Source organism: Hemiscyllium ocellatum, chromosome 18 (genome assembly GCF_020745735.1).
Source record: "Hemiscyllium ocellatum isolate sHemOce1 chromosome 18, sHemOce1.pat.X.cur, whole genome shotgun sequence".
Lineage (NCBI taxonomy): Eukaryota > Metazoa > Chordata > Chondrichthyes > Orectolobiformes > Hemiscylliidae > Hemiscyllium > Hemiscyllium ocellatum.
The window spans coordinates 27,730,723-27,754,313 of record NC_083418.1 but is presented as its reverse complement, the minus strand read 5'-3'; the positions used below and the strand labels follow the sequence as shown (position 1 = coordinate 27,754,313).

General features: G+C 40.6%; 1 protein-coding gene across 5 annotated transcripts in view; it reads left to right on the top strand.

Annotated features, from left to right (window-relative positions):
* Positions 1 to 23,591, top strand: part of zmp:0000001167 (protein phosphatase 1 regulatory subunit 12A) — a 154,528-nt gene that overhangs the window by 83,385 nt on the left and 47,552 nt on the right. For 3 of the 5 annotated variants that reach the window (XM_060838780.1, XM_060838779.1, XM_060838776.1), the window contains exons 8-12: positions 1,431 to 1,600; positions 2,856 to 2,959; positions 10,594 to 10,806; positions 13,600 to 13,685; positions 15,602 to 15,811. In XM_060838780.1, the coding sequence (XP_060694763.1) occupies positions 1,431 to 1,600; positions 2,856 to 2,959; positions 10,594 to 10,806; positions 13,600 to 13,685; positions 15,602 to 15,811 (783 nt within the window). The remainder of the gene's footprint in view (positions 1 to 1,430; positions 1,601 to 2,855; positions 2,960 to 10,593; positions 10,807 to 13,599; positions 13,686 to 15,601; positions 15,812 to 23,591) is intronic. The other 2 variants (XM_060838777.1, XM_060838778.1) reach the window with 2 other exon arrangements.

Here is a 23,591-nt window from a genome sequence, read left to right as displayed (position 1 = left end):
CAACCAGCGTGACAGAAGGCAAACTACATGAACCTTGAACATTTATTGCCCAGTAGTTGATGTGCTCCAAATCTGTGTTAAAAGTGATTTTTCCTTAAATTAAGACTGCTTAATTTATGCTCAGAATATTTTGATATCAAGGAATATGCTGAGTGGGGCAAATGCTGGACAGCAGGGAGTGTTGCAGTACCATGAAATAAAGAGGGATTCACTGTGTGCTGAGGCCTGACCTTGTGCAAGTTAACTGGAAGTCGGCTGCACTGTATCAGCTTCATCACTGGACAATGAGAGTGATGCCTCGCCCAGTAAAATGCTGTGTGAGGAAGGCCTCTGGGCTCCTGCCAGGGGTTCACTGATTGGTTTGTGCTTTGAGATCCAACAGGGTACAAAAGAACAACTCCAGCATTCCTTCAGATATAGGCTGCAGCACTGCGACAGTTGTGTGGTGCCCACTTGACCTTGCAAAGAAAGTCACGTTTTGAAAAATCACAATAAAATGTGACTAAAGAACGAGTTAGGGCCGAGAATGAAAGACAGCATAAAAGAATACTGTTATTCAGAGGGAGCTGTAAAAGTCTTATAAGACAACAGAAGAAATTCTGAGTATATTACGTAGGAGTTAAGAGCTGAGTATGCTATGCAGTCTAACAGGGAACCAGAAGTGTGTCACACTTAATGATGGAGAGCTGGGGATGACAAAGGGTAGCAATGTTCTCAACGTATGGCAGAAAACCAAGAGCATGGTTTACAGGTGAGCTGAGGACAAATTACACATAATGTGTTCTGGGAACATTAGATTAGATTCCCTCCAGTGTGGAAACAGGCCCTTCAGGCCAACAAGTCCACACCGATCCTCCAAAGAGTAACCCACCCAGACTCATTTCCCTCTGACTCAGACTATTCCCCCTAACACAATGGGCAATTTAGCTTGGCCAATTCACCTGACCTACACATCTTTGGACTGTGGGAGGAAACCCACGCAGACACTCGCCCGAGGCTGGAATTGAACCCGGGTGTCTGGCACTGTGAGGCTGCAGTGCTAACCACTGAGCCACCATACCACCCCCAATATGTTGCAGGAAGGACAGTATTTCTACAATTGCCATGCACCAGTTGATGGAGGTAGGAATGCATTATCTCTCACAGAGTTGGAAAAAGAGCTTGCACAGGAAAATGAAATCTGTTCCATGAGGAAGTAGAGAGCTGGGAGCAAATTATTTGAAAGATGGATGCAATATTGGGACTCTGTGTTAAGTTGGTCAGCTATTGAAATCAGCACCCCCTTATTTGCAGTGCCTGCTGGAGAATGGCTCCTTTATACCCTGTTTGAGTTTTTGTGTCTAACCCTGAAAGATGAAACTTGCTGACCTTGTCCTGGGCTGCACGCATCACACTAACAGCCAACCAGAGCTAATCCGTTATCCCACCAGGACTTCTATTTCCCGTATGAGCAGCAAAGATAAAATCTCAATGCATGAGAAGGAGCGCAAGACCTTAGAGTCTGTGATGCTGGAACATGTCAATGATGACGAAGATAGGAAAAAGTTGAATGGCTCAAGTTCTGAGGAGGAGATGCCAAATGAAGCTAAATCAGAAGCTGGTAAGTCCAAGGCCAGTGACATTTTCTATTGCTTGGGATAGGGATTCAAATATCTCTCTTTGTAGATGAGCATGGCGGCTGGTGTGTTTATTTTTTCCTGTTACAATGTCATGCACGTGATCTTCAATCCCAAGATCTCATCCAAGCTGGAATTCTGTACCCATTAGCTTCTCTGAAGAAGGGACTTAGTGGAATAGAGCTTACAAGTAAAATTAAAAGACTAAGAACATTAAAATAAAAGGCTTGCTGCACTGAAATTCTGCATCAATTCCACTTTCCCACCCTATCTTAATTTCTGTTGCTTGCCTGACTAGCCAAAAGCCCATTCTCAAAATTGAATCTGCTCATTGACCTCAGGATCCAAACATGATGGTTCTATCAGTGACATATCAAATTCAGAGCTTAAGGTCATGTATGTATTGGAGAGCCAGGCTACAGCCTAAATAAGACTCAAGGAACATCAGAGCGACTTCAAACATGGTGAATGGGTCAGCTATGTCAAATACACTCACCTTAATAACCACAATATCCAATGGTCCAAATCTAAATTTATTTCATTCACCAAACTAGCCTACAAGACACATTGGGGGAAGGGACTATGGAAAGCAATGATATTTGGCTATCTTCACTCAAAACATGAAGGGTCACCCATTCTATGTAGATGATCAATCAGCAGAAAAAATGTCAGCAAGCACAGACGCATCAGCAGGAAGGAGCTAACATGTACTGACCTACTACAAACACAGTAGCCTGAACAGTCAACAGTAGGTCTTGCCCCTATTTTCAACCTCCACTAAGTCACTGCCTCTGTCACCTGTTCCAGTCATTCCTCCAAGGGGTAAGCTCCCTGAAATGTGGACATTGGTTTGTTCTTTCAAGGAATTCTTAAGGAAACAGCTGCTCTCTTCAACACCAGCTTTTTACAAGGTGGCATTATAAATCTATCTTTGTCCATGTTACTGCTCTCAAAATGAATGAGAACCCCTAAACACTTGTGGAATACTTAAAATTGCCACCATTGACAAAAATACTGGTAATGGAGCAGATGGTATTGAATTAAAGTTAAGTTTGGATAATGAGTACTAATATACAATTAGTTTGCTGTGTTAAGGATGCAATTGATAATGGAGACACTCAATCCTACAGAACTCCACTTATTGATATAATTGTATATGTGGGATGGGAAGCTAAATTCATCCTTGCCTTCTCATGCTGCCAGTTGTTGATTATTATTTGTCATTTTTTGGTTTGCTAGAGAAAACAAAAGCCCGACTCAACATGAACAACCTTAGCACCAAACTGGGCATGACAGACTCCATCCTTCCATCCTCCACTGTACCCAGTGGAATCAACAAGAGGGTATGTGACATGCAAAAAGAAATGTTGGCAGTTTTGAGTTTAGATTCTGAAGTGCTATCTTAATGTTTAGCTTACTGTTTACATGACTAGATCCAGGATCTTGGGGTTGAAACTAGTTTGTCACTGTTTGCTTATGGTTTGACATTTTCTCCTATCTTTTAATTAATTATCAAACAGAAAATCTAGCACTACTGAAAATGCTTTACTGCAACCTACGATAAATGCTGCTTGCTTACTTTGAGAAGGATACTCCATAGTTGCTTAAAGCAATGAAAGTTGCACTGGTTTCTGTTCTGTTGGATCATGCTATGCTCCTCTTTTGAGAGTTACAGCATTTCGTTGCAGGAAATGCTGCATTGTTTGTTGTACCTGTGCAGTTTCATGTGAGGTGTGATCCATTGCATCTAAATGCTAAGAGGAGTGTTTTGCATTGTGTTGTGCTGCTACAAATTGTTTTTGTAAAAGAGACTGCATTGTTTTGAGTGAGCTGTGCTGAATTGTTTGCATTTGCAAATAATGTTAAATGATATGTTATGCTACATCGGATATGATAAGAGACATTTTTTTGGGAGCCTTTGGTCTTGAACACATCAGGATAATGGCAAAAATGCTAAATTTCAAGCAATTTATACTACAGGAGAAATGCTGATTGGTTGCCAAGTTGATTTGTTGAGGCAGAAATCAACAAGTATCAAAAGGTTCCCATGCACCTAAGCATTTGAAAACCGATGCAAGGCTTAAACATATTCCTTTTGTTTGCAGAGGATAGCTCCCCGCCAATGCATGTATGTCTTTGGTAGCAATCAGTGCAAGGTTGATTAATTACTTTAACTTGGTTGTTAGAAGCACACTCAGGAGTGTGCAATGAGTGATATCCAATTGCCAAATCATATCCAGTGACAGGCATTTTGTTTAGTGTTTCACAAGTCAGTTGGTTGAGCAGAATCTGTACTCTGCCTATTATAAATTGCCAGAGGATTTCTTGTTTGATCCCATCATTCAATTGTTGGGATGTGTGGTTTATGTAGTAGGCATCTCACTGATACTAAAATCCATTGCCATTGCTCAATTGTGTTGCATGTAATCATTCTTTGTCAACATGGCAACCAGTCAGCAACCCTTTCCCCTCTCTGTTTTTGTTTGAAATTTGTCTTGATAAGTACAAGATAAAAAGCTTCAACAATATGTCTTCCTTTTCAGCAAAATTCAAGTCCTCTACTCTCTAGTGATAGTTCTTTTTTTAAGAGTTATTGTGATGTGATTCTTATTGTTAGGGACAGTGCTTAGTTTGCTTTTGCGTTGTAAAAGTTCTTTAATTGTTTATGTGGTGAGTAATGCCGCAAGCATGCAGAGACAAAGAATAATGTCAATTTTCGTAGAAATCATAGAATCCCTACATTATGGAAGAAAGCCATTCAGCCATCAGGTCCATTACGGCCCTCTAAAGAGCATCCCATCCAGACCCATCCCTACCATCCCTTTAACTCTGCATTTCCCATGGCTTAATTATCTAACCCATACATCCCTGAACACTGTAGGCAATTTAACTTGGCTAATCCAGCTAACTTGAATATCTTTAGACTGTGGGAGGAAACCAAAGCACCAAAGGAAACCCACAAAGACATGGGAAAAATGTGCAAATTCCACACGATCACCCGAGGGTGCAATCAAACCCAGGTTATTGAAGCTGTGAGGGAGCAATGCTAACCACTGAGCCACCGTGCCACCCCAACCTTCCTGCTGCAATCAACCCTGCATTATTCCCTATTGTCAGGCATGTTGCCTTTCTCCAAAGGGTGTCTTCACTACTTCATTTGGCACTCTCCCTCAGTCTCGCTCCAGAGGCATAGTGCATTTTGTCCTTTTGTGACAGATGACTCAGTGGCCAATATTTTTTACAGAACTGCTCCTTTTCTATCACTGTATTCTAGGTTGTTTCCTCTTGCAATCTGATGTTATTGTTTAAGCTGTGATTAATGCTGCTCTCTCTCCCCTGTGTCATTGGGGAAAAGGGCTGCATTATTTCTTTCACAGCATTTCATTATTACACATTGTAGTGAATACTGTGTTGTTTCTTCTGCCGAATGAGGTATTCCATTCTCTTACAAGGCATTTTTCGTTCTTGTTGTGATGGACTGTTGCAAGATGCTGTGCATGGTTTCATTGTGACACTCTGCATGGTTTCCATTTGCAGATGGTGCAATGCCTCCATGTAAGGTGTGTGAGGCATGAGATTTTAACTCATGAAGAATGCATCATTATTTATAATTTCGGAGATACTTGATCCCAGTTGAGGGATGCAATTTTGTTTTTTTCTGTGTGTGTGAAATGCTGTTTTATTTCCTCTTTTTGGGTTGCTGCATTAATTTCTGCAGCAAGTGAAACAGCAGCAGGATGAGTTCGTTACTGCCTCTAGCAACTATTGTGTGATACAAATTTATAGATCTAGCTTAGAGGGTCTTAGTACAGTGACATATTATAGGCCATGTGATATTCAATTTATATGTTGACATCAATGAGGGATATAGAAATAGACCTTCCTATGATTTATGAACTTAATGAACGCTCAGACAGAGTGAAATCAAGTTGGTATAACTTACCCAACATACTGAACTAGATAAGTAGCATTTTTAAATTGTTAACATTTATGCCTCTGATATAATATAAAACAACAAATGTGTTTTATGTACTCCCAAATGATTTTTCCTTTATTTTGGTGACTATTTAGAAGTAAGCACCAATCAGATAAGTGTTCGGTGTCCAGGTCTGTCCAACATCTATCGATTGAGATTTTGTTGAAACTGACTGACCAAGTTTCTTGTATGTTTTTTCTGATTTGTAAACCTAGGAAGGAAAGGCTTGACCTTTAACTCTTAATCCTATTTTTGATATTATCTATCTCATGCTGCTGAGGAACATTTAATGTATTCTGTGTTAAAGAAAAAATTATTTCAGAAATATTTCACTTCATCCTGCCACAAGGCTGCGAGAGGCCAAGATCATGTGACATTGCATTACTCTGTGGATACTGTGTCTTGTTGGTGTATTACTAAGATTTAACTTTAACTGCAAGTTTCGGGCTTGGTTTACCAATCTGTCAGTCAACTCCACTCCTTGCCTCAAATGGCAGATATTTACCTTGCCATTCCAATACTCAACAGTTAGTAAGCTCAGATAAATACCAACCATGTTGCATTTCAAGGAGCCTGTAGAATGCAAGGCTACCTCCATTTTCCCAGATGGTAGGGAATGTATCTGATTTATGTGCTTGCATCATCATTGGAATTCATGTCACATCATATGATCTTGCCTACTTGCCTCCTTATAGCAAGATGAAGTCATAATAAGATGGTTTTTAAATCAAGTTAATACTTTTCTGAACTCAAACTCTGATGGAAATACTCATAAAATGTGAAAACAATGGTGTGGTTTGAACAGGAATTTCATATGAAGGCAGACAAAATAAGTATATAACAGTTCTGTTATTTGAAAGGTTTAGTAGTTAATCCTTTTAGAGTTATTGCCTCATTCATTGGAATAAGAAACCATCACATTCAAGGGCAGATACTACATGTTTCCTCTTGCAAGGAATTTTAGATTGATTCCTTTCCAGAGGTGCCTTTTGAGAATGAGTTAAAATATTCCTGTCGTTAGAAAGAAAACTTCAGTCTTTGCTGTTGCATTTGATGTTCTATTTACTTTTCTGTGGGGTGCAAACATATTGCTTGTTGCAAAATTTTTCAGGAGTTCCTCATGTGGTGCATTGCTACCAGTGAGGGATGCTACATTTTTCCCCTTTGTGAGTATAACATAACAAATGTTCAAGTGTGATGCTTTGCTTTGTGTAGTGAGAGTGATTTGTCTTTATTTTTGCTAGTGAGCTGGTTAAATGGTGTGACACACCCAGTATTGTTCTGATGGGAAGAGCATGCTCATTGTGTTTCTTTGCACCGGATACCCCTCTCCACTTTGCACATGGACCCCAGCTCTTTCTATCCCAATTTTCTTCAGTATATTCCCACCAAACCTACCACCACCCCTTCCCCCCACAAAACATGTGCAACTTCTAATAAATGTTTGATTAAAAGAAAAGCAAGGAATTGGTTTTCATAAAAGGAGTAAAATCGTTAGCAGGTTTTATTCCATTGATAAATGCACCTTGACATATTTAATGTCTGGTGAATGATTCAGAGATACATAATGTTTAATTCATTGAATGGATTGCATGATTTGTTATTTTGGGTTTGAATTGATCAAGTTATGTGTTTATATTAAGAGGGTTTAATGCTATCTACAGAATGCGGGTGTGATCCTCCTGTGTGCATTTTCTTGTCTCCTTGACACTATCACTCTCTCTCTATCTCTATCTTTCTCTCTCTCTCACACACTCTCATCCATACTTCACCTACCTTTCTCTTTCTCTCCCTTTGCTCTTCCTCTGACTGCAGTTTGACTTCATTACTCCTTTGCTACCTTTTTGTCAGCCAAGTGACCCAACGTCATGGCGACAGAGCCTGCGCAAAACTGGCATTGTCTTGGTGCCCCAGAGAGGTCAAAGAGCAGCGGTGAGCTTCTTGCATGTTGAGGTTTCTCATCTCCGAGATTTTGGTTTGCTGCATGATTATGTTATTGTCCTGCATTTCTATTTCTCTTGGTATTCCTCTTTCTTTTAAACCTACTAGATTTCAGGCCAACTTATTCCTGCAAATGGAGCCAAGCTGACTTCTGATTTCCAGATTAGAGCAACAGAAACTCGGGAACTCTACAAGCTAATCTCTTGTACATTTTCATTTAATCCACGCCTTTTCTTTTTCTCTGGATACAGTTTCCCATCTCCACATATTTCTGCAACTAAGAATCTGGGAATTGCTCTGGAGCACACAATTGTTCACTAACTCTGAGTTGAGTGTGTGGCAGATCTGTGTTACTCATTAAGTGTTTCCCTTCTATCTCCCCTATTTACCTCCCTGTGGACAGATATGGATGTTTGGAGAAAAAGGAAGTGGGACTTTATTGAAAGCAATTCTTTACATTGCAGACTGCAGTGAAAGAGTTGTCATGCCAATTGCCTTTTAAAAATAGATTGGAAAGTGGTATGTTGCATAGGAACATGGAAATGGATAGGCTGATAAACATTACAATCCATCTGGCTACTCTTAAGATTCTGAAATTACCAAAATACGATTTATCTTTCGTGCCTCCTGCACACTTTCTCTGTGAAGTCTCTGTGCCAGTTCATCTTGAATCTCTCCACTATTCACCTCAACTGTTTTCTCTCTCTGGTCCATATAATTCAGCACTTTCCTGCAAAAAGTAGTTCAATCGAAACTGTTCACTGTTAAGTTGAAATTTCAAGAATGTTTTGCTGTCCCTTTATTGTAAAGTTAGTGATTTCCAAAGAGTTTTAAAAGCTTCAATTTGTTTGAATGCTTTAGAATCTCTTCACCAATCACTTTCCTCTCCAGTGTGGATATTACCAATGATTTCTCCATTCCCAAGGGTCTCATCCAAAGAATCAGTTGTTTCTATATTAAGATGTCCCTCCTGTAATGTGACAGATAGGATAGTGTGGAGCTTTTGATAAGGCCAGGCAGGTTGTTTGTCAGAGTTCATTGTTACTTTGTGTGCACAACAGTGTAAACAAACTATTATCAGAATACCAGTCCTCCTCCCACCTGAATCTGCATCCCATTAGGTACTGCAATCAAGTACTCTCCATAGGTACTGCAGTGGATATACTTCCACTGTTTATTCTTCTTACACGATCTCATTATTTTGCACTCACCAATTTTAGACCACCTCCATTATTTGGCTCAACTTCACAGGTTGTAAATTGCTCTGTATTTTACCTTTTATATAGTTATTTGTTGCTCTAGCTCCCCCAAATTTGGTGGTATCAATAAACCTATACAGCTTTGATTCTATTCCAAGTTTCAAACTCTTCATGCACACAGAGTAGCACTGACCCAAACCCTTATCCCTAAACTGCATCATGATTGGTCCATGTATAGAAACAATCCGAGGCAATGAAAGCTAACAATACATAGGCATCAAAGATCAGGGAAGCAGGACGCTACAGCTTTCTCACAAATATCATGCAAGCTTTAGTAGCTGTGGTCTCTGACTGTAATTCAAATGTACCAGATTTAACAAGATTTTTTTTACATGCCTTTTGGTCCCATGATCGGTGTGGATTCCCGATCAGTTCCCTGATTGTTATGAATTCACTTTGCATTGCTATTCAAATCCTGCTTATACTCAAACATTTGCACAGATTTTCACTGAGCCCCTCCTATCCCATGATGCCAATGGGAGGTAAGTCCCTGACCTTTACTGGCATATTTTATTTGCTGCCTGTTCTTCAGTTTGTTTTCCACTTCCATCAGTCATTCTTTTGCCTAAAATTTAGTTTAGCTCTGACTGACTGCTCCCGTCACTAAAAGGCTGTTAACAATGTGTACACATCCCTGGGGCTCAGCTATGGCCATGTTCAAAGCATGAGTAGTAACTGTATACAAAACAGTTTAGACAGAGGAAGCCACTGAAGAATAAATGCTGGTCACTGGAAGAAAGCATCCTTTAGCCACTACTATGAACAAAATTGCAAGTTTCTCCAAAAGTATTTCAAGAGAGCTATTTGAAGATATCTTTGCTACAATGGTGTTGACCAGTGGAAGTCTGCTCCAATATTGTTAGTGTTTTATCTCGTAGTTCAGAATGCGTTTTCGTTTGGGAAGATTGCTGCAGCCTGTTATGAATAAATAAACAATAGATACAAGAGGAGAAAAGAATATTCAGCCTCTCAAGCCTGCTGCACAATTTGATAAGATCTTGCTGATGTGTTTGTAATCTGAATTTCACAATTCCATCTCTCTCCAATGACCCTTGATATCCCATTGTCTAAGAGGAATCACTCTACCCCGCCTTACAAAAAATAACCCTGCCTCCATCACTGACAGAGTTCCAGAGTTGCACAACCTTCTGAGAGAAAGAAATCCTTGCATCTGCCCTAAAAGGGTGATCCCTTACATTAAAGCCGTGCTTGCTAATTCTGCACTGATCCACAAGAGGAAGCATCCTTTCCCATCTACGTTGTCAAGATTGTTGACCTTAGAAATGCTTATTTTCTTGGACGTTACCAGACATCGAAGGGTTGCTTTCCATTTCTCTGCTACTGGAAGGTGGACGGGGTAGGCAACAAATGTTGACAACTGCTACCTCTGGTGTTAGTGGGAGGGGCTTGTGCCTCTTTCAACTATTACTTATTTTTTGGCTGCACTTGGTCAACTAGGCTGCATTTTGCCTCTACTTACCATGAAATAGTTTGGTTGGGTATGCGACACAGGAGACAACCAAAAGACAAAGGGATGCATACTTCCTTGTAGAAAATGAGCATGCCCCTATTACCCTAATTGTTAAAATGGTCAGTTCCTCCTCCTCTTGTCAGAAGCAGTTCAGTTTCTCCCAAGCCCCAATCCCAATTTGAGGTAAGTAGTCGACCTTTAATGGCATATTTTCTTTTCTGCCTGTGCTTCAGTTTGTTTGCCACTTCCATTGGTCATTCCTTAAACTCAACTTTGGTTTACTTCTGACTGACTGCTTTGTTGCTTAAACTGTCACACTTGTGCACCCAGTTTACAGGCCCCCCTGCCAAAACGGCTGCCCAGGATGAGGAGAAGAAGGAGCAGCAGTCTCCTGCAGCGTGGCGCACTGCCCTCCGCAAAACGGGCAGCTATGGAGCCCTCAACAACTTGCAACCACCACAAGAGGAGCAGAAAGGAAAAGAGGTGGGCATTATCCGATCAGCAAGTAGTCCCAAACTGACTCTGGCTGAAACCAAGGAAAAGGTATGTGGGAGGAACTGTTGGAGCCAACACTTGAGGGAGATTTTAGTCCATCTATTTCTTAATGTTGGTAAAAGAACTGTTTGAGAATCTTTTTATGCAAAGAATTGGTTTAATCTGGAATACGTGGCCTGAAAGAGTGATAGAAGTTTAATTCAGGAATACCTTTCTAAAAGGAAATAGATTACATTTGAAAAGGTAATATGAGAAGAAAAAGCAGGAGTGTAGGGTTAATTGGCTGGATTCTTCAGTGAGCTGTCAGGTGACTGCATACTACAAAATAAAGTCTTTTGGCTCCTCTTACAGTTCACTGCTGCTTATTCTTTGGTGCATTAAGGATAAGCCTCTAAATCATTTCAGGTACAAAAACCAGAGAAATACCTCCTTTGACCATCCCTGGCTTCCCCAAAAAGAAATCCAGGACACCAAAGTGGTATTGCTACTGTCACTGGAGTAGCCATTAGCTGATTTACCATGCTGGGCACAACGAAATCCTAATTGTGAGAGAGGGAAAAAGATACCTAACCCTTCTCCACTAGGAGAAACCATGCTCAGGGGCCCACACAGTGAAAAGCAACCTCTGAACAGAAGGGAGGGACAAAGGCCAACCACTCCCTCACAGGGGGGTTGTTTCAGCTGTTTCACAAAACAGAGCAAAGACCAGCCTCACCCTTTCTACAGGAAAGAAAGAAAAGGCTCCTATTGAGTGTGTGTGTGCAAGGGCAACTCTGTACAAATGCATCTGTCTGGGTGTATGGGAAAGAGATAGAAAGGAAGGTAGAAACAGCAATGCACTGGGAAGTCAGCTACATCCTCCTCAACAGATAGTAAGAAGGTAAGCATCTGTCAGTGTTTAGAGGGAGAAACAGGCTTCACACTGCAACCCTGCAGAAAGTGAGAACTCCCAAGTTTCTCACAACCTAAATGTGTTCTTGAGTTGACTACCCCACGTCAGAAGTCACCTAGATAATCATTAGTTGACAATCCCAGCCCCTCTCAAGACAGAGGATAACTTGTGTTGGAACTGGATCAGTCATATTTATGGAAAAGGAAGTTGAAGTTAAGACGCTTCTATCTCCAATTTGCTTTAAATTTTGAGGATAGTCCATGCAACACTTATCAAAGTTAATAACTGCTGCACTATTTAAAACAGTAGTGTTGGATATGGCAGTATGCAGAGTGGTAACTGTGCACCATTTTCCCTGCTCTACTTGTTCTGGGTATACTTAATGCAGCACGAGTAAATTGAAAGCTACACCTTGCCTGACAACATCAAACAGGCATTGTCAATGCAAGCTTTACCTCAAGTCAAAGTCCTTCACAAAGCAAATCTGCTTTGTTGCAGCTCTAGAGGTGTGAAATAAGAACAGAAAATGCTGAGAACACACAGCAGTTTGTGCAACATCTGTGGAAATAGAGCTAGTGATTCAAAACAGTACAGTGTTATCACTGATAACCTTTGACCTACAATGTTAACTCTGTTTCCCTCCTCGCAGATAATATTGAATTTGCTGAGAATTTTCACATTGTCTTTACTCTGGATTTAAACTGTATTACAGCTGACTCAACTGGCATTAACATGGAGTACAATTCTGTATCGATCTGTGCATGTAACATACTTTGTGTGTATCCTGCAAGTGTTTGATGTGGCTTTGTCGAAGAAACATCTGTCTGTCTAACCTGTGGATTACCTGATCTTGGGATTATTTCATAAAACAGGATAGATCAGTGTGTATGGCATATTCTCCCCATCTGACCCATGCTGGACTTATCTAGAACTTTATGATAAGATGCCGTACAAGAAACATTACTGTGTGTCTCTGTGCCACCCGGTTCTCAGTTGCTTTGTGGACCCCATAAAGCAAGCTTTACATTGCATATAATCTGTGTTATACCTGATCTCAGAACATTTGATGGAGTAATCCCAAAGGAACTTTACTCTTTTTCCAATTATTTGTGTTTTTTTGACTTGGGATTGCTTAAAGGAGCTTCTGTCTGTATTTGCACTGAATGCTGAATTTTTGATGGGACAATATAAAGCATGACATGCTGCAGGCAATAAGGGATTTTGTATAAATCAAAGTTATGTTGGACTTTGAGAAGTGCTCAATGGGCAATAGAACTGTTTTATTTTACATTAAAGTTAAACAGGGTTATTAAATTATGGTTAAGAGAGTATAAATATTACCAAAACGTTTTTTTAAATATCCTGCATCCAACCTCTCTTCAGCTATGAGATTGCTTGATTCCAGCACAGAATGCATTTCACCATTCAGCTAGTTCTTACTAGAAATTGTCAGAGTGCTTTCTAGGATGGAATAGAGGAATCCTGAAGTGTCACTAATTGAAATTGCTGGATGGATCAGAGGGACCTTTAAACTGGATTGAAACTATTCCTAATCTTGCATAGGTTTATAGGATAATGGGGAAAAAAATCTACATATTAAATGCCATCTGAACCAAATCTGGAAGTGCATGATAGTGCATGTGGAAAGAGTTCTGCTAAGATATGCTTAATAAATCAATAGTGAGATTGTTCTGCTACTGTCTGTGATCTGAAAATGCTTCATTGATGCTTTACCTGTATCTAACCAACCATGTATGTGATACATTGATGTTCAATGAACCATATAGGCAAATTTAGCATGTATTTTTGACATGGAAACATAATGGATAGGGGAGAAGCTTTCCTTTATCTAACATGTTGTATATAATCTAAATGGGAACGTGGTCCAATGTTCTGTGCTGGATGCAACAATGTTGGATTAGAGTTTACCCTTTGTTCCTGTGTTTCAGGAGAAGGAACCCCGATTAGCCCGAGTGCCACCCACTCCAACAAGGAAGCTCTTCACTATTGGAGATACCAATGAAGATAAAACTAGGTGGGCAAATAAGCTGAGGGAAGCAGTTCATTAGACCAGCATGCCTTGCTTGATTTTTGAACTGCTGTATTGTCAAATATTGCCAGTCAATATATAAATATCCATGTAATGATCTCAACCATGTTAGCACCACAAAGATCTGAATTAAGAGTTAATATAAAAATTAGTCTAATTTGACTCTACTTCCCATACATTGCCAGATATGGTTTTGCAATAAAGTAATCAAATGGAGTTATATTTTACCTGGAGCCATTGACACTGAAGAATGGGTAGCTGTATCTAGTGATACTGCATTAGCTCAGTGACTCCTTCTCCTCCTCCTCTGTGTTCAGCTGACTGCATATGACTGGGAAGGCTCTGTGAAATTGCAAATATGAGTCAAGCAAAATTTAAAAATCAAGCAAAATTCTGAAGTCCAAATGTTCACTGGTTAGTCAGGATATCTATTTCAGTGAAATGTTACTAAAACAGTATAAAAAATGTATTTACTGGGGTATACATAACTGCACCAAGTTCTTCTCCACTTCACCTACTTTATATACTCATGCAAACTGGAATTTGGGCCTGAATGGACTTCTGATTTCAACACTTGAACAGACTCTCCAGATCTGATTCTGTGCTTCATTGAGCTTCAGTGTCAGGACATGAGTTGGAATGTTGCAATTGATTTTGATCCAATGGGATAAGGAGGGTGGTTGTTGTGGATGTCCAAACCTGTGAAGGTTTACTGAGAACATGCTTGGGAATTAAGCACCAAGAAACCTAAGCATAGGCCACAATGTCCTATGAGCCTTTTTGCCATTCAGTTAGATCATGGCTGACGTTTAGGTGAACTATGGAAGATGGTGATCAGGTTGGAAGATGTAATTTAGGTTAGAGCTTAAAAATTTCTTAATTTCAAACTTAAAACTACTCAGTGACTGAGTAGTCACAGCCATCTGGGGTAGAGAATTCCAGACTCTCCCCCTTTTGCTGAAACCATGCCATCTTAACTCTGAACCCTCCAGTCAGGAAACATGTTGTCAACATCTATCCTCTTCAAGCTCCTCAAAAACTTGTTGTTTTTAATGAGATTGCTTCTTGATTTTTCTTAAACTCCCAAAGATTGTGGGCCCAATTTGTTCAACCTGTCACTGTGACACATCCCTTCATCAGTTTCACTAATCTAGTGAACCTTTGTTGTGGTCCTTCCAAGATAAGCATCTCAATAATTTGATACGATGATCAAAACTGTTCACGTAATCCAGGCATGGCCTCACCAAAGTTTTGTATGATTTTCGCAAAACTTCCTTTCTGTTATACTCCAGCCTCCATACAAGAAAGCCCAAAGATTGCCATGATAGCTAAATAATCTGGAAACGCTCACTGACTAGTCTTGGCTTAAGGTATCTGAATGACGAGAGATGAGAATGGAGTTGTATCCGAACAGAGACCTGAACTTTAGTTTGGGAAATAAGAAACCGAAGCAATAGTACAATTAAGAAAATTACAGGACTGGGTGGGGATAGAAAATATATTCTGCCTTACTCACGTATGCACATTTCTTTGCAAACAAGTGCATGCAAACTTGTAAATTATCTCCCTCAGAATACCTTACTACTTCTATGAGAAGTCAGTTCTATATATTCATCATTCTTCTTGTGAAGTTGTGTAATCTAAACATCTCACCTTCCCTCTCTGACTTGGACTCAACCATAGGTTACTGTGCTCACGGTAGCATTCAGGTGGTTTACTAAGACTGATGGAATCTGCACTACTGAACATGTTTGTTTGCCCTGACCGGCCTGTTCTTTAGCTGGAAATGTTGGAAAAAAATGATAGCAAATCAAAAGATATATGTAGAAATATTAATCTAGCCATTAGACTATTAGTCGTTGCCTGTTTTGTGCTATTTGTAATTTTGTTTTACAATGCAGTGACTCCACAGTCCCTTTGTCTCGAAGTACCTCTTACAAAGGGCAGCGAGAGGATGACTCTGGCAATCCATTGACCAGCCTGACCCGGGGTTCATCCTACACACGTAGACAGACAGAATTGGAGAGCAGCAAAAGAGATAAAGACTTGAATAACACAATACCGAGCAGCGCAGGTATCTCCACGGCTGCAGTGTCTGGTTATCCAAAAAGGTTTGTGACTAGTTTGTAGCGTGTTTTTTAGCTGCTTGGTCATAATGAGCTTATTCCTTACCTTTCTTTAAAAGAGATTGAACTCTGGTGCTGATCTTAATCCTTTTAATGAGGTTTTTTTTCCCTACGTTTGGTTTACGTTGAGCAATGATGTTTCATTTCCTTATATCCTCTTTACCACTTGAGCACACTGTTCTCACTTACTGAAATATTCTTGCTAGCTTTAATGAACTACTGGGATGTGACGGTTCATTTATTTGTTCATTTCATTTGATGATATTGGTTAACTGGTCATTCAACTCCATACTCTGTGAAGGAGTTTGCAAATGTGATCTTGCAAATGCCTTCCAAAAGAACAGTGACTATACTAAATATTTATTGTATATGAGCATTTGGGATGTCCTGAATAACTTATAATAAAAGATTTTTTTTCTTTCACGAATGACAGGCACAACATGAAAGTGTAGAGGAATGTACATGGGTTAATACTCTGATGTGCTGTAAGTGTGTCTTTCACCATGTTTCTCAGACAATGGATTAACATGGGGTATGTTGAAGTGCTGTGTAGTACACAGTGGGATTAAGTAGGATTTTTTTTCTAGAGTGCCTTAGATATGTAAAACTAGGAAAATAAGACTGAGGAACACACATGGGGCCACTGCCATACTGGATCCATAGTTCAAAATGCGCTATACTGCAACAACACCAAATGACTGTACAACCAACATGAATTTCTGAAAAAGCAGCTCGGAACTCTGCTCTGTGGAAATGTTTTTTGGGTCAGTAGGGGGCGGGGACAGAGAGATGAGCATCCATTCCATCAAAATTGGCCATTATTTTATCAGTCTTGTATCACTTGCATTAGCTACTAAATCCTAGTTGTTTGCTAAGTGGTCTCACCATGCGTAAGAGGATCTCCTAGAAAACAGCTTCTTCATGGAGGAAATGCTGGATTGAAAATTGTGGCAATGACCACTGCATTCCACAGTGCTCCTCTCCTGCTTGAGATTTTTGGAGGTGGAACAAAAAGATAAAAGAAGTCGTGGTCAGGAGGCATGTTTACGTCAGAGGTAAATTGCTCACATCTCATTTGCACACATAGACAGTAACATTCCTTCCTGGGCGTGTCTGAAGGTAACTGCCTTTGGTGGAAAGCTTCACCAGGGAGGTAGTGGCTGCATTGTGCATCTGCTGAAACCTTTGGGTACAAGCATTGCCAGTAATAGTCACCATTCTGAACTTTTGAACCTTTGACTTCTTTCAGACTACTGCACAGATCATCTGCAGCAGCATTTAGCGTGTACATTTCCCTCAACCAGACCATAGACGGTTTCTTTACCTCGAGGATATAATGAATGTACAATGAGAGGAAACTTCACTTCTTGAGGCTAAACTGTCAACATGTTCAGGGGATTCTTGATGACCTTATGGCTACATCTGAGCCTGTATTCAAATGCTTCAAACATGGGTGATTTGTGATTGAGTTATACAACTGGAGTTCGGCAGAGTTCTGCGCTTGGGCCTCAACCTTTTGCAATTTACATCAATCACTTAGATGAGGAGAGTGAGACATGCTTACTAAATTCACCTATGATACCAAGGTAGGTGGGAACAGATATTGTAAGGAGGTATGTAATGTATTTGGGAAGATATTAGGAAGTTGCGGACAGGTATAGTTAGGTTGAGATGAGTGGGCAAAAGTCTTGGAGATGTAGCGTAATTTGGGAAAATGTCAAGTTGTTCACTTTAGTAGTAAGAATTAAAATGCAGAGTATAATCAAACGTAGAGTTCCAAGCTGCAAAGAGACTTAGATGTTCTGGTGCATGAAGGACAAATATTAGTATACGGTTATATCAGGTAATCAAGAAAGCCAATGAATAGTATACTATGAGAGAAACTGGACATGAAAATAAGAACCCTATGCTTTGGTTATACAAGGCATTGGTGAGGCCACACTTCCAGTACTGTGTGCAGTATTGGTCTCAATAAAGGAATGATGTGCAGAGGAACCTCGATTATTTGAACGAGATGGGCGGGCACTATTTTGTTTGGATAATTGATTATTCAGTTAATTGATTCATTGTCTTTCCTCTGGGGCTCGGGAGTTTTCTACTAAGTCTGCTCCCTGTTCAGGAGACTAGGCAGCAAGGCCCCACCCTGCCTCCCAACCTCGTCTGCCCCAACACCACTCCTTGCCCGCCCCTCAAACACCAACCCCTGCATGCCCTCCCAAAACTGCCCCCCAACACCGCCCTCCCAAAACCCGTCCAACACCACCCCCAAAAACCGGCTGGTACTGCCCCCCCCCCCCCAAAACCCATCCAACACTGTCCCCCAACACTGCCCCCATTTCCCATCCACCACCAACCCTGGCCCACCCCAAAACCCCATCGAACACCGCCCCTGCTTGCCCCCAAAACTCCATCCAACACTTGTCTGCTCTCCCTCCCCCTGGCCACCCTGCCCTCCATGTCCCCCTGCCCCCGTCAGCCCCCCACCCCTCTGAAGCAGCTGGACTAGACACGAACAGATTGCTGCTACCTCTGTGGGGTAAGTCTCCAAATCTCTCTCTCTCTCTCTGTCTCTGTCTCACTCTCTCTCTTTCTCTCACACACACACATACACACACACACACACCCATTTACTGCAACCTTTTGACAAGTTTCACCTCTGCCCTCTACAGGACAATGTTAGAGAGAATAACTGGGGAAGGGAGGTTTAGGGTACACCCTTATGTAGAACTCCAGGAAAAGTGTGAAGAGAGAAAGAGGGCAGGAGGTCAGTCATTTGGAGACGGTGCCTGGGCTCCCATCGATGTCCAGGACTGTTCTTGGCAGCATTTCAGTGACCCAAGATCATTTTTAATCACTGTAAATAAAAGACGTGATTAGGGCTGAAAACGCTCTTTGATGTAATGTTTCTGTTGAGATCTTGAGATCTTCAGATAGTCCGATATTTGGATAGTTGATATTCAGATAATCGAGGTTCCTCTGTAAATGCAATTGATGCAGTTCAGAGGAAGTTTACTGGGTTAATATCTGGAATGAGTGGTTTGTCTTCTGACAATAGGTTGGACAGTCTGGGCTTGCTTCCATTGGAGTTTGGAAGGGTGAACGCGACTTAATTAAGTGTATAAGATCCTAAATGGTCTTGACAAGGTGGATGTGGAAAGGATGTTTGCTTTTGTGGATCAGTCCAGTACAAGATGGAATTGTTTTAAAATTTAGAGAATGTTTTTTATGACAGAGATGAGAAGAACTTAGAAGCAAAGGTATTGGTCTTGATGGGAATGTGGAATTTGAAACACAAACAAGTCAGACATGATTTTATTGAATGGTGGAGCGGGCTCAAGGGTTAGAAGTGTCTACTTCTATGCCTATTTTATATGTTTGTGTGACGAGCAAAACTCCATTTTGAAGATTAGTTTGCACTTGCCTGACAGTGGTCACAGTTCTTTCTATTTTAAAGAAATGTTCTGAAGTAAAGGAGAAAGCAGCTAGAAAGAGATTTTGAGGAGACCAATACCCGTCTGTGCAGTTGTAGCCACCGACTGCCTCATCAGAGGCAGGATCTGAGCACCAAAATAACGTAACTTGTGGATTGGCCAATGTCATTACCAAACAGTTCACATCTTGCAATAATTTTTGAGGTGCCTTGACAAATTCAGGGCACCTTTACTGGCCTGTGACATCCATTGCAATCTGCTGCTTGTTCCACAGTTTATAGAACATGGAGGAGGAGGAGGTTTATCTTCAGTTAGATCAGGACACTGAATGTAATCTTCAATTGTCGCACAGTTAAAGTCTAGAAGACTTGAAAGGGCAAATTACCAGAATGCACGCCTTTGATTTGTTTTCTGAAAACCCCTGTTCATGTATAGCATGTAGTGGCTGAATACTGCTCAGCACGATTTTCTTCCAGACCACCGTAGATGTCCATCTGTTAGTCTGTCGCTTTGTTATTCACCATCAGAAGTACATTAGGTGGACAAATTTGGCGTCTAATGTCAACTCCCTATAAATGCAAATCGTGTGCTTAGCATTGTTTTTATTATTTTCTCTGATTATATATGCAATCTCCTGGCATTCAAATGCATTTTTAGTGTTTCCTTAATGGGAAAATTAAACAGTGTCTCTGAATGTCACACAAAGTCTCTTGGGACTGAGGTAGTTCTGTAATTGCTTATGCTGAGTCAAGAGAGAGCCAGATTACTGTTGCCTTATCTAAGTTGGCTGGCTTGCCCATTTTTCCTTGAGGCCCATCTTGTTCTGTTAGTCCATTTGGAAGTTGGATGAGTAGATGTGCCTCCAAAAACAGCAGCTGTATCTATATTTACTTCATGTACTCCCTTACTGCTACACATTGCCTCAGTGTTATCACTGATTGGTGGCAAGACAGACCTAATGGCAGCAGTGAGTTCCAGGAAGCCTGGGCAATAGTTGCCTCCGTCTATTTCCTCAGTTCATAAAACTGAGCAAGCCAGCTTTCTGTCAGTTTAGCATCTGTAGCCACAGATTATGGATTTGTAAAAGGTAGCTGCGGTTGAAACTTGTTTACTTGAGTGCTAATGGGGCGACACAATCTCCAGGACAGATGAAGAAAAATCATTTGTGGCCAATTCAAGGGGGACAGTTTGGAAAATGCTCTCCCACCTGTTTAGATGATCAGCAGCACTAAGCCAGGAGATTGCTCTGATCCTGATTCACGTCATAAGGTACTCTCTACCCCCAACCAGATACAAGTCAAATGGCCCTAGAATCTACAAACCTTGGCTGACCCAACAGAGCGTTGAGCCCATTGTCAGGTGATGACAGAATACGATTATGGTCTAGTAAGTTTTCGAGTAGCAGACATATAGAGTCTGTGTGGATTATTTGGCTCTGGAAGAAGCTGAGCTGTGCTGATCTCTTTCATTACCACCAGTGCTGCTTCTCACGTTATTCTGTGTGTCATGAGTTGCTCCTTCTCAAACTAGCTGAATGTAACTGTATCAGGTTTTAGTGAGATGCAAGCCCCTCGCCTGGCACTGAGAGCATTGCCTGGTACATGTAGGCATCTACCGAAATTGGAGAAGCAGCATATGCTAGAATGCTACCTCCTTGAAATTGCTTTGAATAGTATGTACATGACAACGTATCATGTGCTAAGTGACCTTGCATTTTTGCTTTCTGAAATAAGAACAAAAACAAGCAAACCATCATCGTACAAAGTCTTAACTAACCAAGATCCAGTCAAGGAGAACATGTGCTGTTTTTGTTTAAACACTGACAAATAATTTCCACAATCATTCTTCCGGAGACCTATCATATCCCACTTTCCAGTTCCTTATTTGTGTGCCCAATAAAATAAAATCCTAGATTCCGCTCTATGCCCTGATCCATCACTGCATCGTGCAATCTCGAAATGAAAGGATTGATTTTATTGATTATTGTTACTGGCAGAGCATTAATGTAACAGACATGCAGTAGGAATTCTGGCTTGGAGTTTAATTGGCTTCAGGGATTTAGATATGAGTCCACTTACTGGATTGAGGAGCTGTTCTTACAGAATCCCATCCAACTTTAACTCGGAATCAAATGTTTCACTTTCTGCTCAGCTAACTCCTATTAATTTATGCAAATTAAATACAGCACTTTCTGGGTTACCTTCTTCAAAAAGGAGCAATCTAAAAGTATATGATTTGCAGTTTATTTTGTACCTCTGTACTCTTGTTTCCACACTGTAGGGAATCTAATCTAATCTAATCTAATCAGTTGCGTGGTGACATGTACCTCAAGTAACAAATACCCATAAGGCAATGCTATTCATGCGTCCAAACACAGGCAACTTGGCACAAACTTGGCTCTTGGATATTTTCAGATGAGTCCAATTAAGTTAAAATAATTTTAATCAATAAGTTATTTTCTTAAAAATTGAACTGAGGTTTTGAATGTTCGAAAAAAGTCAGTGTCACAGTTGGTCCTTATCAGGTTTATTCCATTAAGCCAGAATTCAAGCCCACAATTTTCCAATATGTCTTAAAGTCATTAAGCCATTCGTCATCAGAAAATCAAGTTCCTTTCATGATAAAAGAGGAAGTTTTATATATGAGAAGGATGAATAGTCCCTCTGTACTGATGCCAATTGCTGTTATATCTTTTGAAAATCAAAGTAAAAAAATCCTTTGGAGTGGGGAAAAAAATGCTGGACATCTGAAACAAAAACAGAGATTTCTGTACACCAGACAAAGCCATAGAGTAAACAGCCTAACTTAAGGGGGGCAAGCTTTTGTCAAACTGTTCGTTCGTCTTTTTAAAAGGCGGCATGTCTAAATTCAGTTACCTCAGAAAATTGAAATGGGGAGTGTCGGAAGGAATTAATTAATGACCTTTTTTCTTTGAATGAACAAAAATTGTGACTTCTCTGCCTTTTTAAATGTTAGTGGTGCAGTGCCTAGCGCTGAATGCAGACAGTGGAGGACCCAGGTTAATGCAAAGCTAGCACCATTTAAACCTGACCTGTACCTCTTAAAGTGGGAACGTATTGTAGTTGTAGCAATTGCTAAAAGTGGTTGTGGAGAATTTGACCTGCAGGAGAGTGAATGTGATGCAGACTCCATTGGTGTTCTGACACAGCACTGGAGGTCTTCGTTCATGAGAGAAGTTTACAAATAAGAAAATTCATCCATAGACTTTGCCTGCATCAAAAGATGATAGAGATTTGTTCTGAGTTTTTGCAATGTACTGAGGACCATGATGTAGTGAAAGAAGAAGTTTAATGATTTCTTGCAAATGCTCAAGGTAAGTAAATTAATTGTGAATTACCATATCTGTAGAGTAGAACCATTAATTTCATGCATTGCTTCATTCACCAAAAGCCCTTTCATTCTCCTACAAGTGGTTTCTATAACCATTGCTTATATCTCCTATTTACGGTTTTGTCTCAGCCTCACCCCCTTAGCAACACTGCAAATCTCACAGAAAGTTACATAAACCTGGTAGCCATATCACCAGAAACCTTGCACTATGTCCATTCACACAACTAACTTTCTTGCAAGGTCACACATAAGCACTGCTGTGGAAGGCTCTGATGTGGTTGCTGATGGGGAAAGGCTGGTAGATATTCACTCGGAGCTCTTTGGTGCATTGGCTGCCTTGCTGGAAAACGTGTTGCTATTGTAAATAAACATGGAGGAGTCTGTCATCAATCCTGCATAGAGTTTAGGTGAGAACTGGGAAGCATCATATTGGGGGCATGCTAGCCAATTCCCAGAAAACACATGCGTACTGACTCCTCACCTTTCATGACAGCGCATGCAGATGGCACACAGCATCTGAATGCTGAACTGAAATCTGAGAGAAGTCATGCAGTTTTGGCTAATAGCATTGCAACAGTACTTGCTGCTGTGTAGGTTCAGTCTGCTTCTCTCATACTTGTGGATGCTGGCAGTGGCTCAGTTAAGTATGTACCTGCTGTCCTGTCTCAACACTAGTCCTCCCACCACTGCTGCTTTGTTAAATGTCCTCACTGTTGCCTGTCAGTTAGCCAGCTCAGATTGCTGCCAGTCATGCCAGTGTCATCTAAATTGAGCCTTTTAGAGCTAGAAGTGTGCGAGCTTGTCGGAATGCAGCCTTTTGTTAAAAGTCAGCAGCATGCCTTTGGATACCATATTACATCGACTGATATAACACTGCAAAGCAGTGGTAGGCTAGGTAAAGACTCCAAGAAGCTAGGAACTAAGGGAAAGCAAATAGAGAATTAGTTTGACAATGATTGGAAATAATGATGTTTCATATGTTT